General features: G+C 41.3%; 1 protein-coding gene across 4 annotated transcripts in view; it reads right to left on the minus strand.

The window, feature by feature from the left end:
- Positions 1-15642, minus strand: part of TACC2 (transforming acidic coiled-coil containing protein 2) — a 151280-nt gene that overhangs the window by 110645 nt on the left and 24993 nt on the right. For all 4 annotated transcript variants that reach the window (XM_063339137.1, XM_063339138.1, XM_063339139.1 and 1 more), the window contains one exon: positions 10072-10244. In XM_063339137.1, the coding sequence (XP_063195207.1) occupies positions 10072-10244 (173 nt within the window). Of the gene's footprint in view, positions 1-10071; positions 10245-15642 lie in introns of those variants that run through there.

A 15642-nucleotide genomic window follows, 5' to 3' on the forward strand; every position in this document is an offset into this window, starting at 1 on the left:
TTTTTTCGCATGCACTGTGTGGACCTCGGTTTCCACACCTAGGTTTGTAGGTGACAGACTAGCTTAACCTTGTTGTCTCCCTCACCTCCCCTGGGAAGCCCGAGCATATTTTCATTGCCTTAGGGAACATGGAGTGAAATATCAATTCAAAACTGAACATGGAATTGTACCTAGGAGCTTGGGGCACAATTTACTTAACATGAAATAATAAATCCTTTCCCCCCTGCCCCGATCCAAAGTAAGATGCACAGACAACAAACACATTGTCAAATGCTCCGAGGTGAGTGTGACTGCAGCGTGCTCTGGTTCCATCGCTGCAGCGAGAAAGGTCACTCATGGTGAGCCCATCACTGAAGCTTTGCCACAGCTTAGCTGTGCTACATTTCAGAAATTCAAAGTGCCCTACAAACTGGAGTTATAAAAGATGCTTAAAACACCTTCTGGAAAGCCGAGCATAGATTGGATTTTCAGTAATCTCCAGAAATCTGAGAAGTCTCTCTCCTCTTCTCCGCCCACACAAAATATTTGACTGAAAAGTGAGTCAGTGATGAGCTCTCGGGTCCCTGCAGTTTAGGTCTGTGTTTATACAAACACTTCCCCTTCAGTAACTGTTGAAGCAGCACCGAAGCTCTTGGGCTGTGCTACAGTACACAAAATGCGCTTCCAGGTGGGGTCAGAACCCCTCCTTACACAGAGGATTACCCAATGCAACAACTTCTTTATGAGAGGGCTGCACATAAAACTGAACATGAGCCTGTCTTAGACCCTAAAAACCTTCTTCAGAGTCATTACAATGGAAAATGAACTACTCTTTAAAAAGCTACTGAAATTTGCCTATGTTTAGGGTAAGCCTCAAACCTAAGGTACAATATCTCTACCATACAATTAATTTATAGTTTAACCAAGTTTCAGCAATGCTTGGCATCAGTTTGTACATTTAATTTATAACACCAACACATTTTATTTAAACTTTTAAAAATTCTTTTGCCCCAATTTTTTCTTTTCCTAGCACCTGGAAAACACCTATCCATATAAAACTGACACCGCGAACAACACAGGTGGCAACGCAATATCTGGTATTTGTTGGATCATTGACAACATGGGGCACGATGGGACATGAGCAAACAAGGAGGTGCCAGGAGCCCTTCCCTCCCTGGAGGGAACAGACTTTATCATTTTACATTAATTTTGCATTCAGGGACTTTTAATTAGGAGAGGAAGGGCAGAAACCACAACACTGAATTGGGGAGGGGATGGAAAAGTGGGAGTCAATTGCCATTCCAGCTTTTTGTTCTTGTTGCAGGTTTACCTTGCTACTGATTAAATCGCTCATTAGCAGTTGTGTGCCCAGGGTCTTCAACCTGGAAGCATGCTCCTGTCAGAGGTATGGTGTTCAGGGGAGGGACAAATGTGGGTGCAGGTCGGGGGTTGTATGAGGTCTTTTAACCTCTGTGAAACTGAGTGTTGGAAAAAGTAGAAAACACCACCTACAATTTCAGTTTCTCCTTATCACTTATCTTTAACCTCTGATTCTTTACTCCTTGTTAATCCCATGTGTCAACTGAGTTAGGAAAGGCACGGTAATAAATCTGGGATAGAAGCATGAGTAATGTTCATCATACAGTCCATACATCACTATATACTTGCATTTCACAGATTTCGGCTGACTGAAATTTCTCCAAGATCTTTACAGATATGACTTCTTTATTACATTAGACTTCTATTTGCAGCTATTAAATATGAAACAGCCCCAAACGTGTTTGAAGTCGTTAACTTTATTTGAATACAATCGCTGAAACCATGAACGGTCTACTGCCATGCTGGTAGCAACTTTGTAAAGAGTCATAGTAGTGACTTAGCAGGTTCAAGGGCAGAGGACAATCCTATGAACTAGGCTATGCAGCATTCTGAATCAACTTAAACCATTTTTCTGGTATTCAGTAATGCTGAAAACCGGTTCATTTTCCTCAAGAGTAGATGAAGGAATCGGGACAACTTTGTAATTAATGTATGCTGAACAGAATGAAAATGACAGTGCTGACACGTGCTGTGACAGCAACTTAAACCCTAACTTTTGGAATGAAGTAGTACACCTTCATCGTCTGTGCTACTTCAGCCTGCTTCAATGTTTTATTCAGGCTATAACAGACAATCGGAAGGTTCGAGATTCCAATCATCATAAGCTACGTCCAGACTGACCTGTTTGGATATCTCCATTTATGTTTTTCCTTCTGATGTAGGTAACCAGGAAAACTATATAGGGAACATATCCTACATCTTCCTTTTCATTTTTTGTAATCTTGCTTTTCTGTCTGCAAGACGCTGCTGGGGTTAGCCAAACATCTGTTGGGAATGACTTAAGCACAGTTGATCCTGCTTTAGGGCAGGAGGATGGACTAGATGACCTCTTCAGGTCACCCCTAGTCCCATTATCTTCCACTCTTTTTAAAGGGAATAACACTATAGGGAAGTGACACCACATGCTGAAGATAATTCCCCTGAGTAAAACCCAATCTACATGAAAATCTATTGGCAATCAATAATTACCTGCAGGGAGCATGTATTTTCAGACAACCCATTCGATATGATCAACATAAAGCTATGACCCTAAAAGTTGTTTTTTTTTAAACACAGGAAAATAAAATACGTTCTCTATTGTGAGATGTGTCTCCCACTATTCTCTTGATCTCTTTTGTTTGTAATCTGAATTAGCTTGATACAATTAAGGGAAAAATTCATACTGTAGGGTAATATTTAAAACAAAACATGCAAATGACAAAGCAGGAAAGAACATTAGAGTTCTTCGCAGTTCATGTAGCGCTTAGGGGAGAAAGAGTAATTTTGCTAGGGATAATTGCTGCACTTAATTGATGATATGTTGAAAAAAAAAAGAAAATGCAGCCATGCAAAGACCTAGCTGCGTATGTAGCTTGAAATGTGCAAGCGTCCCACTGCACTCGAGTTATCAAAGGAAACTCTTCCTTTGTCTTAGAATTTAAGCACACAATTAAGGATTTGCAAGTTCAAGGCCTTAACATACTGACCATATGAATGTTATCCTTCCAGTTGCGGCATCAAAAAACAATGAGTTAAATCTTTGTATGTCTAAAGTGTTTGTTTTGCATAAATAATTACTGAGAAATTGCTTGTTTGGAAGGACGTTGCAAATTTACCAATTAATTTTTAATAGCTGTAGTTAAGCTCTTCCACCTTCAGAATATATTGTGGCAAATTCAAATTATCCTGGAACAATTTAAGAGTACTGCCCAGTTACTAAAATGTTTATTAGGACAGCACTGCCTGGTTTGTGTTTAGGGTGTGAAGCTATAAAGGATGTTAAGAAATCAATGATTTACGGTGCATCTCCCGTAAATACTGCTGGATTAAGAGCCACACCCAATGGAGCTATTAACACTTGAAGTCGCAACTTCCATCGCTCTGTTTTGGCATCCGCAGCAAAGGTAAGGGGACAGAAGATAAAACCAGCAGCAGACAGACAAAGGCTCTCTGGCATTTACTATCTGCAGGGCTGTGTCTGGAGGGGCGGGAGGGTAGAGATGCCCAAAGATGTTAAGTCTACTCGATAAACAACAAGAAATAACAATCCAGCAACAGAAAATCATAGATAATTTAAAATTTCCTTTTCTTATTCCTTTGCTTTCCTCCTAAAATGTGCAGTAGTTGTCGAAAGAACAGGCAGCCTTTCCAACCCAGTCACACTCGTGAGGGAAAAACACCAAGTGCTGAAGCCCGTGAAACCCAGAGGTCACATACGGTGATGTAACTCCGAGCCGAGTGATGATATTCCCAGGCGTATAAGAGCCTGAAATCTGAGGATGAATTTAGAAAGCACTGGAGGGGATAGATGGCAGAGCCACCTCTGCAACCATGGCACACGTACAGCTGCTTCTCAAATCTTTCTGTTCCGTTTCTCCTGACACATGAGAGATCAGCATCTACATTTTGAGTTTACATGCACATTTGGACACACTGTACTGGAGAATTTGAGTTAACTTAAAGAATCCTGCACTTTAATCTGTCCCTAAGAGATCCTGAAAGTTAATTAGGAACATGGAAATAATTTCCACATTCCCTTTAAAAAAAAAAAAAAAAAAAGTCAGAGTTTTAGAGGCAGAACAACTCACTATCTGAACTTTTCGGTGTAAACAAGCACATGAGAAATCCATCATCGCTAAAGGGCTGCAAACAGCAGCCAGCTTCCCCCACCCTCCCTGTATATCTAAGCTTTCAGGAAAAAGTGAAGCAGGAATAATGATCTATAAGATCCTCCTGGGAACTGTCCTGCCCTTCTCCCCCCACCCCCAATCACTTTTCACCTCCTTGTTCCATACACAGGAACAAGGGGCCTGCAATATTTTAAGTATGACCGAACTAAATTATTCTAACATTAAAAAGAGTCAGCTGTACTACTGCTGCAGCAAGCAAACACGGCCAGATCTTCAGTTCCAGTTCCACAGCCGGCTCCTGGTCTCCATCCGAGATATCCGGAGAGCCAGCAGGAAGCATGGCACTGAATGGCCGGTCCTGCAGGATGTGTGGCAGCTTCAGCTTGTCACTCTGCAGCGGCTCGGTGGGTCCCACAGGATCTGTGCGCAGCACTCCGGCCGGGAGAGCAGCCAAGTCCATCCAGGAGGAGTGCTTATTCCCCTGAACTACTGCTGGGCGTGTACCTTTTCAATCACTCTATCTGCTCCTCGCTAAACCTCCTGGAAAAAGTTGTCCAGCTAAGGATTCCCCAGGCGTTCTCCTCTGTGCGTGCACCAGGAGAAAGGCACGGTTACATCTCGCGCAGGCACCAATGCAAAGCCTCAGGCTTGCTATCTATCCTAGTTCTTCAGCATTTTTATTTCACGTGGAAAGTTTACAGATCGATTGCTGACGGTGTTACTTTTCAGCACACAGGACTAGTGAGAGGACTAGTGAGAAACAGGTAAAAAAAAAAATGCACCAAAACAGAGTATTTTAAAATAACAGTCAGAAACATTTTGAATTACAAAACATAAGAATTTAAAAGCGACTGAAACAATTTTTGAGAACTTGTGGAGGATGGAAGAACGCCACCCAGAAGACTGGAAAAAAGCAAACGTGGTAGTTTTCCACGCAGAGATACTCCATCCAAAGATGGCAGGTCAGTCATATGCTCTTAAGACTGTAAGAGTTCACTTCAGGGTGGAAAAGATGCATTTAAAGCAGCATACGGGAGCGAGTTAAAAATAAACAGCCTGGAATCTGAAACTTCAAAGATTTTCCGTTTATTGTCTTCGTTTCTATTTTGGCAGGATATAACTTAGAAGCCACCCAAAACAGGCGTGTGCCAGCAGTCTCAGGAGTAAGGCTAAATAAAAAGTAATTGCCTGAGCCCCTGCCCATCTAATATGTTTCCTGATACAAGAATCTTGTGAATCCCTCCAAGCTGACTCATCCCTGTAACATTCATCTCACCAGAGTCATAATTTTGCACGCTGAAGCGTAAAGCTGTTTTAGCTTAGAATGTAAGTCGAAGTGTTCTCGGTAATCACGCTTTGAAAAGGAAGCCCTAAACAGCTGCAGCGATGCCATTTGTGAGCAATGCATTTTAAAAAATGCAAACTAGTCACAGAAGAGTATATAATGCCTATGCTTATATTAAAAAAACCAACCAAAACAAACCAACCAGAAAACCCCACAAGACTGCACTTGCTGCAGCCAAACCACAAATATTCAAGCCCCAAGATAAGAGACCCCACCCCACAGTCTCCGTTACTACCGCTGGCCCATGCTAACACCAGTTTGGGCAGCTTCATGTGCTGGGTGGGTGACGGCGTAGCCTTGTGTTAATTAGCTGTACTCAGTCCATTGTTTCAAACCACATCAGTGTGTAACTACTTGCTCCTTCAGTTAACGGAGTCTTCCAAAAGGCCGCACGCAAGAATTGCTGACGCTAATGTAAACCATCACACACCGCTCCTCAGCCAGTGTTTGTTATTTTTCCATTCATGCTTAATACTTCTGTACCTGCTTATAGCCGGAGCCTGGAATTGTGCCTCCACTAAAATCCAGACCCACAGAGAGAATTATCTGGCCCACATCCTTGTGGGAGGACTTCTGGCTTCAGATCAGACCCTATTAACCAGTTACCTCTACCATCACTACTGTAGGAAGCAGAGAGATACTTGCTACTTTGAGATTAAAAAATAAGTATATTGAAAAGCTGCTGTTCTGAGTCTACAGTATGCTAAAGCACCACTACAAAGAACAGCAGGTTTTGAAAAAGAATAGCATGGATACGATAATTTGAGGGTCAAATTCTGCCACACCAAAGTCACCAAACAAATGAAAGAACAGAACTTGCTTATCAGTTTTGCAACACGGTTAGTAGACGTCTGCATTCTCAAAGGAGACTCCACCAGTGTTTCTTGTTGTGTGAAAATCCATGGTGATGTCTTCAGCCAAGACCTTATAGCTTTGTTTCCCACAAAGGCCATTTTCAATGGCAGGACTGCCCAACTTTGCCCACAGAATGAAGATACAAAGGTCCACCCATATGAAGACGTGAGACCGATGAGAAATTCTACAAGTCTCAGGTCAAATATTCAGGTGATGAGACTCAGAGAAGTTTACCATGTCCTTCCAGTACCGACGATGACACAGATCTGTCTGCAGGCTGTATTAAATGGTCTCCCATATCTGAGTGACTAGAAAAACTTGAAGCTGAAGCTTTCTTCTTCACACCACCAAACCCCCCCGAAAATTTTCGTCCCTTTTCTTTCCTACCTGTGCCTGCACACACATTTAATCAAGAGTGGTTTCCACCAGATGCTTGGGTGAGAGTGAAAAAATCTGCTGCGTGGATGAATACAGCTTCATTCCTGGCTTCTTGATCTGATTTTCCCACTCCTTTTTTTTCTTGAAGGCAGAAGTAGAGGAAGATACTGCTGACCAGGGTAAAACAAACTGCCCTCTCCCAAAGTCCCCTCCTTGATTTTATGTATTGTGAACTTGAAAAATGAACCAAACATCACAGAAGCGATGGAGAGCTACTTCCTCGGGGCTCTTAGGTGGGTCCCTGCTGGTTTTGTGTACCTAAGTTCCTTATGTTTCCACAAATGAACGGAGCAAGAATGTCAGAAAGTTTAAGTCTCTGCATACTTCCTGCTGCTTTCTGGCAACATCTAAGAGTCTCTTACTCTTTAACATACTACACCATTTATATTCTATACCCATTTTGCAGGTGCAGAAAATACAATTCAGAGAGATTAGTTGCTTAGATAAGGTGGGAGGTTGTGTTAGGGCAGGGAGTCGAAAGCACGTTTTCCATTTTGAGTGTTTCACTGTGGTACTGTCCCCACCAGTGTCCTGGTAGCTAGTTAGAAGGGTCTTTATAGGCAGCCATTGGAGAAAGGTGTGAATATAGATCTTCCTTAAAATGTGGACGAGAAAGTAATTGTACAGAGATGCTTTCTGAGAAAGAAGAAGAAAATATACAATTCAAGCTCTCTGAGGTGAGTTCTGCTGCTGCTTCATTCACAGGAGGCAGTACGTAAGGCAGGTCTTAGCAGTTGGCACAAACACTGTATCAGGCGGATGCTGGTACAAATGCCGTCAGTCGGAGGGTGTACGGGTGTTGCAGTTCTAAGAACACAGTCTAATACCTGTCTTTTTGCAGTTTCACAAACAACTCTAATTTTCAGAAATGTTAGTCATGATAGGCCTATTATAAAATCCAGCTGTTAGTAATACTCATAATTTCTTCTCTCACTTTTTCCCCCTTCCCATAATATAACCTGAATACTGACAAGAATAGCAGAAAATTACTATTTTACTGTCACAAATCAGAATGCATCACGTTTTCAGTAGCTTACAAGAAATTTATATTTTTTTCAGTGAGGACAGCATTACACACATACACAGTATAGTGATCATGCACAATACTGCTGAGAGAAACTAGAAGCTAGAGGATACCTGTAGTATTTGTTAACTGAAATAACAAACAAACAAACAAAATATGCACCTAAAATTCTCACCCTGTCCAAGTTTACATCACAACTTCAAACTCAATTTTTTCTAACTAGTGTGAATGACATCTAGGGCTTTCCTCATTTGACATGAAAATGGAGAGACACTCTCAAAGACGTGAGGAACTAATCCAAGGAAGAGCTGTTTCAGTGTACACCTGGTGCTAGATAGTAAAGTCATGGCACATTAGAAAAGAAATAGTCATACATCTCTAGGAAAGAAGTGCAACCTTTCATCACTTTAAACTTCAAGCCAAAATATCTTTATGATTGTATATTGACTTTGCCATCTTAGTCTTGCTCAGACTTTATTATTTTCAGTAGATAATTAAGATGTGCTAGTGGCAGTCAGAAGAAATAGAATTAATAGTAAATACCGTCCTGTGTGTGTGCTGAAGTACCACAGCCTACTGAACTGTAGGAGCTCCATAGCACAGCCAAACTCACTCTTCCAGAAAGTAAGCTGCTTTTCCTTGGTAAATCTTTTCAGATTATGTCACGTCTCCAGTTTCCCTGATGTGGCTAATTATGATCTTACTTAATACCTGCATTTGGACTTAAACTGCCACTAACTGTTGCATGATATCAATCATTAAGAGGAGAGGAGAGGAGAGGAGAGGAGAGGAGAGGAGAGGAGAGGAGAGGAGAGGAGAGGAGAGGAGAGGAGAGGAGAGGAGAGGAGAAGAGAGGAGAAGAGAAGAGAAGAGAAGAGAAGAGAAGAGAAGAGAAGAGACGAGACGAGACGAGACGAGACGAGACGAGACGAGACCTACCATGATCATCTAGTCCCACTGCCTGACCACTTCAGGACTGACCAAAAATTAAAGCATATTATTAAGGGCATTGTCCAAATGCCTCTTAAACACTGAAAGTCACGGGGCATTGACCACCTCTCTAGGAAGCCTGTTCCAGTGTTTGACCACCCTCTTGCTAAAGAAATGCTTAATCTTCATAATTTCTTATTAAGGGAGAAGAAGGGTTTATTGCCCAGGTTTATTGCCTGGGATAGCATTAACTTAACAGCTTTTGAAATATTTTGCTTGACTGCTGTTTGTTCTTGTTTTTCATTTCTCAGGTTTACATCTTTCAAAGACTGTGGCAATCAGAAGCCTGGTAGCCAGGCTTGTCGGAAACAGAAAAGGGCCCAAATCACACATACTCTACTTGAAAAGGATGTGCCAAATCTTTCCGCAGTGAATTCTCCAATCTTAAAGAAAATGAATGAAAACACTTTGAAAAGTGCCCATGGCCTAAAAATCCTACACATGGATCAGCAAGTTACTGCTACTCCTTCTAAGTTGTATTTATCATTCTATCACAAGTAACATTGATGATCTGGAAAGTATTGAGCCCCACGTTAAAATCACACTGGTATTAGATAATTTCTTCATTGCAGCAGATGAAAACCCGAGTAGCGTGGGAGAATTCAAGTATTCAAGTAAAAAGTATTGAGATAAAATACTCAGATAAAATATTCCCTTTGAGATATTTAATAAAATCCAGATTACGCTACCTTCTGCCATCCTTAATAGCACTGAAGAATACCTGAACTCTGAAAGTGGTCCTATTTATTTAATCAGGTGAATTTTAAGACATTTAGAACAGTGTGATGCTAATAAATATTAGCTGGGTTGGCACTTTTTAGTAGGCTCGTTACACAGAGCCGAGCGTGGCATTTTGCAATTGTAAACAATGACGTCTTACTTCACAATCATATATGACTACAAAAGATTCTTCAGTGTTTTTCTGTCTCAGATGAGAGTTTATTAGTATGAGCAAAAAGCATGGGAAGTTTAGGTCAAGGGTTACTACAACAGCTGGAGTTTATAGTTATGCAGTAAGGCGAGAAAGTCAGTTTGGTAAACAGTAAGTAGTCATGTTTTGTCAGGTTATTTTGAAGACTGCATGATCATCATCATCCATCAGGATGACAGATTGGGAAAATCACACAAGATAGATTTTGAGAAACACAGGAAAAGAAACTTAACGAACAGCCCCAACTATCAACAGCAGCAGGGCTTCAATTCTATCCACAGGAAGAAACTTCATTTCTTACCTTGTAGGTCCTGGAATTGATGGGGATATGCTCTCAGCCAGTTGCACAGCAGCAGGAAGAAGATTGGAGATGTCCTGACCTCCAGACCTTTCTACGCTGTTTTCCTGAGGACTCCTTTTCAAACCGTGCCCATTACCAGGAGGTTGGCCTAATTCTGAATCTTGTGGAGCACTCTAGAATGAAAAAAGAACAATTTAAATAGCTATTTTTGGAGAATACATAAGCTTCAGGAGTTTTGTTCTGCCCACTGACAGACAACTTCTGTGGTAGATTTCAGTACTTCGATGGAACTTGCAGGTTCCAAAGCCAAGCCTTTTTTTTTATTCTTAACGACAGAAAAACAGAAGGAAGTGGTTGAGCCAAAAATAAATACTAGGAAAAGAAGAGGGAGAGAAGAATGCAACAATTGTTTTAAAGCAGCCAGGGCCTTTACTGACCCAAGGAGGGTATCATCTTCTCTTTTTCCAAGACTGGCAAATGCTTCCTTGCTAAGCAAGTTTAAAATGAGAAAGGATGGAAACAGGCTACAAACTTTGACATTCATAATATTAGCAGTATCTTTGGAGTCAAGTTAGAGATAAAGCCAATGTCAATCAAGACACAGCACTTGAATCCAAGTTCAGATTCTTTCCTTCCCTCTTCAACAAAGCTCAGTATGCCTCTGAACTGAAATGGAGGGCCTGATTCTTCCCCACGCTGCCTTTCTATAGTAATAGCTACAGGGAATGCTGCAGTTTCTGTAGTAATAGTTACAGAAATGCTATTACACAAATGTGGTAACGCTGCATCACCTCTTCTCAAAGGTAAATATTTACCTGGGATCTTCATCCATGGAGACATGCCTTTACATGAGTGGGTTTTTTTGTATTGTTTTGTTTCTATTGCAAACTATTACTTTTGCTCCAGGGAGGAAGAGTCCTGTGCAAGTGCCAGGGCTGTGACCCATGGCGTGCCTGCAGATCCCTGGGGTTCTACAACACCCCAAGGGGCTCCTTACACCAGGTAGCAGCACCTTCCTGCTGAATTTTTTTTTGGCAGAAGTATCTTCAGAAGGCAAAGAAGAGCTGGTAAGAGCTGCTTTGAACAGTAGCTGACGGTGTTCTTCAAGTGCAACAAAAGAACTGGAGAAAAACAATTAAGTGTAAAGCAAAAATTATGTCTGAATGAAGAAGCTCCATTTCAAATCCTCTGGCACATCAAGCAGTAGTGAAAGAGAAGGAAAACTGCTTCATCAGATCATCCTCAACGTACAGTCACTGCTGTTTTAATTCTTAACTGTAACTGTAAAACGCCTAAGGCACACTTAATGTAAAGACACGTAAGGCATGTACTGATGACAAGAGAACCACTTCAGAATAATGTCATAGATGAAAAGCACAGTACACAATTCCAACTCACCTCTTGGGTTTTTTTACTCTCAATTTTTAGGTTTATTTTGTTTGAGAAGTAGTCAATAAATTGCAGAAAGCTATTGTTTACAAAATTACACTTCTCTCTGTGAACACGGTGTGCTCTCACACAACCCAAGGCTGCCTGTGATCAGAGCCAGGGATGAGAGACACCCAGTGGACAAGAACAGCCCATGTAACGAGCAATTGAAAAGGTCAGGGCGTACTGAAAATATAAAAAGACTTCCTTTAGACTTAAGGCAAATTTGATTAACTCCCATATCCTCTGCCTTTCCCTGGAGGAATGCCTTCACTACCGCTTTGTTTGCAGAAGTCTCCTTTATCACACCGCTTTCCGCTGGGATAGACCAAGGGCTCTTGGTTTCATGATTATTAAGCACTTACCCAGCATGTGCTGACATCTGGCATTTGCAATATTTATCTAAGTATATACGTTGGCCCCAAAACCACAGTATATGGCAAAAAAATACTAGAACATAAGATTTATACAAGGAAATTTGTTCCTTCCAGCCAGAAAAAAATTATACAAATAGAGTTTAGTTAGCTTACAGGGCTCTGTTTTGCTTTTGGTGCTATGTTTTGGGCAGCTTTGCTTTTGTTTGCGTGAGAAAGTTTGCATGGAGAATTTATTTCGGCGTGCATACATGTGAGCAGAGAGAAAGAACTATGAAAAAAATGCATTATTAAATTAATTATCAGGGAAAAACGGAGCCATACGTGATCATGCTGGAGCACGTCCATGGCCCAGTCACCACGCACAGGCCAGCAGTATACCCACTGCCCAGACCCCACCCCACCCCACTGGCCAGGCAACATTTAGAAAACACACCAAACCAAGGTGGGGGTATCTATATCTCGGCGGAAGAGGAACTCCTGGCGCAACCCCACGGCGAGTCAGTCTTCAGAGCTTGCACTGGCCCTGACCCACCAGGGAAGCAGGACAAGAGCAAGGCAGGAGGTTGATAAAGTCACAACAAGCCACGCGAGGCAGCCACGGTGCCACGCTCTTACTTAGTGTATCACGTCTTACTGTGAGAGCTACAGTTGGGTCAGACTGGGAGGCCGGCCCCAAACAAATGCCTCGCAGTAGCAGCCAAATGAAGAATAATTTTCGGGCCACTTGCAGACAGAAATGATCTCCTTCCCTTTCCCAGCAGGGCAGGGAGGGTAGGGAGAACCACAAGAAGAACCCCAAGAAATTAGGCCAATTTACAAATTTGTCCAGATGCCTCTAGCAGTTGGCAAGAACAGCGAGAACTAATTCTTTATTTTTTCTCCTTTTACTACCACCATCTCAAATTTTATTCAGCTGATTTGGGTGCTAGGCAGGAGGAATACCTCACAGCTCTCTTCAGAAGATGAAGAGCTGCATGCTTTGTCTCCTTCTTCTAAAGCCTCTTCTAAAGCCTTCTTCTAAAGCCTCTGCCATTTTCAATGGCAGAAAGGAACACAGCAAAGAATTAAGTCATTAATGTACTGTACTCTTAATACCCACACATTGCTTCTAATCAATCTCTCTTTCACAAGATCAGCTGCTGAAGCCCTAACTCAAAGGGCTCCTTTAGGTTCCGATCCTCTGTTCTACTGACCTGCAGGCATCCCACTTCTGGAGTCACAGTGTAACAGGGATGTCTCTTGCACACAAACCTCTAAAGAAGTTCTGCAAAGAACCAGCATCCTTTGGATTGCCACCCAGAGCCATGAATCCCACGAGCCACATGATAACCGATAGTTAATCACCAACATGGGCTCAGTTATGATGCTATAACTGAGAAAGAAACACTACTCATCAGCCTCTCATACAACAAATCCAGTAGCACGTGGCTACCAAAGCTCAAATAGCACTAACAAATAGGAGGAGACGTAGCTCAGTGGTTACATCTGCTAGGTACAAGGCAGCAGAACAATTATTTCAGGACAGTTTGAAACTAATTTGTCATTGACTCCCTGAGTCTGACACGTCACAGGACACCTTCGGGCCAGAATAATTTTGGCAGAAGTTTTCTGGACTTTACTGTTACTATTCATCTCCATAATTCACAAGTTAACTACATAATATAGCCAGTTATGTGCCTGCTATACCTCAGCACCTCCTCTCATCACAACTAGGACGTTTCCGTATTAGACACAGAGAAGGGCCCACGTCCCAGTGATTTTATCAGCTGTTACACCACGTCTTCATCTCTAAACAAAACCACGCTGGGAGGGGCGGACTGAGAAGGCGAGGAGGATGATCACAACAAAACAGGTTAGTCACGTGCACTATTTTGAAGACTACTTTTAACATTTTCTATAGGTTGTTTGGTGGGGGCTGGTCGGATTTTGTCTGGTTGGTTGGTTGGTTTTGACTTTGCTTTTGGTTTCAATTAGTTTTCAGCTTTCAGGGATTTAATGTTTAAGAAATTATAGTTCATCTCCCAGCTACCCCTAAGCAACTGCCATTGGCCACAGAAAAAATCTTGACTTTTGTCCTTCCAGTTACGAGCATGAGCAAATTTAACATATATTAAAACAATCTTTGTAACGTAGCTCCTGTTGGAGCAGAGCAGAGTTTGAATTGTTGACACTCTTCTTTCTCTTTCCAGGCTATCAGATGTCTGAATGATCAAAAAGCAAAGTTACCCTCTTACCCAGAAAGGCAAGAGCACACACGGCCAGGAAAGTATATTTTCAAAAGAAGCTCAATAACAATAATCTAAAATAAATCTTAATGTAGGTATTAAAACGTAAAAGGAACTGCTAATATTCCAAGATATACAAAAGCTTTATATATTGGTCTTCTACATTTAATGTATTAATTTAATCATCACAAAAGAACATGCTCTGTGAATCTCTGCCAGCCAGCAGAAAAACATAATTCAATTTCTCTATCAAGTTTTTCAAATTTAAGCTAGTTATGCAAATCAGGTGCTGAACTAGCTTTGCAGAGCATGCTTTTTTATTTTTAATTAAAATCTGTGAAAACAATTAGAAAGACAACATTTTGTTCAAAACTATCATCAGAAAGCTGCTGTTAAATAAATTATTTTTGAGGTTTCAACACATACAGCCTCTGAAGTGATTTACTACAGAAGCTTCCAGCTAAATTTGCTCTATGTTCATTTCAAATGTAGCATACTGCTTTTTGAAGAGGATTCTGAGATTATAAAAAGTTATTTAATTGAAAGACTTAAAGAAATAATTATATTAAAAATGAGAATACAGAGGTTCTAAGCAGTTTTTTCTTTAAGTCTATGATAATTAAAAAAAACCCCAAGAACAAACAAACCAAGTTTGTTACAGAGAGTATACAAACAACAGAAGAAAACTAAACAGCCTATACTTCTTTTTCCTTTAAGCCAGCAGACTATTTAAATGAACAAAACTCATTCTTCTGAAATATGCAATTTAATCTGCATCAAACCTTTCCACAAGCATTGCATTCTGCAAGAACACAAAGTAAATCTAGAGGATCACTTTATTTTCCTGATGACTTTGAGCAGGAGCTTAGAAGTTAAAAAAAAAAAAAAAAAGAAAAGAAAAAAAAATAAAGAGAATGCCATTAACGCCGTAGCCAAAAGGATTATGTGCGCTGCTGTACTCTGGCTGAAGTTATCATACCAGAAAGAAATTCCTTTAATGCTAGACGGGAGGCTGTTCGCAGCTCCCCTCCCGGTTCAGAGCCACAGCAACAGCTCCAGGCGCTGCCCAGCCTTGTGTTACAGCCCGTCAAGAAGGCTCCCGCTTCCCCACCAGCCACCAGCCTCCTGCTCACAGAGCACAAAACAGGACTGCTTTGAAAACCTGGCGCTCCCTCTCAAACCCCTCCAAATAGGTGAACTTCCCTTGATTCCCCTTTCTCCTTTCTCTCACTAGAAGTTGCTTCCTTTTACATCTGCCCTCTGCAGCATTCCTCCATTATACACACATCCTTTTATAGCAGTTGCTGGAACATGCCAGAGCTCTGACTCGCTGAAAGTAATCTTTGAAGGGTTACATTAAGTTTCCATTCCCACTAACTCCCTCTGGTTATTGAAAGGGGGAAGCTGGAACAAGCCTTTACAATCTCAATCAATAAACCAGAACTTACCTTTTATTTTTCTCCATGTTTTCCATTACAAGTTGGTGGGTTTTGTTTTTTCTTTTCTTTTTTTTTTTTTTTTGGCGATTTTTTTAGTGTAGT

The sequence above is a fragment of the Chroicocephalus ridibundus genome, chromosome 6 (assembly GCF_963924245.1).
Source record: "Chroicocephalus ridibundus chromosome 6, bChrRid1.1, whole genome shotgun sequence".
Taxonomy (NCBI): Eukaryota; Metazoa; Chordata; class Aves; order Charadriiformes; family Laridae; genus Chroicocephalus; species Chroicocephalus ridibundus.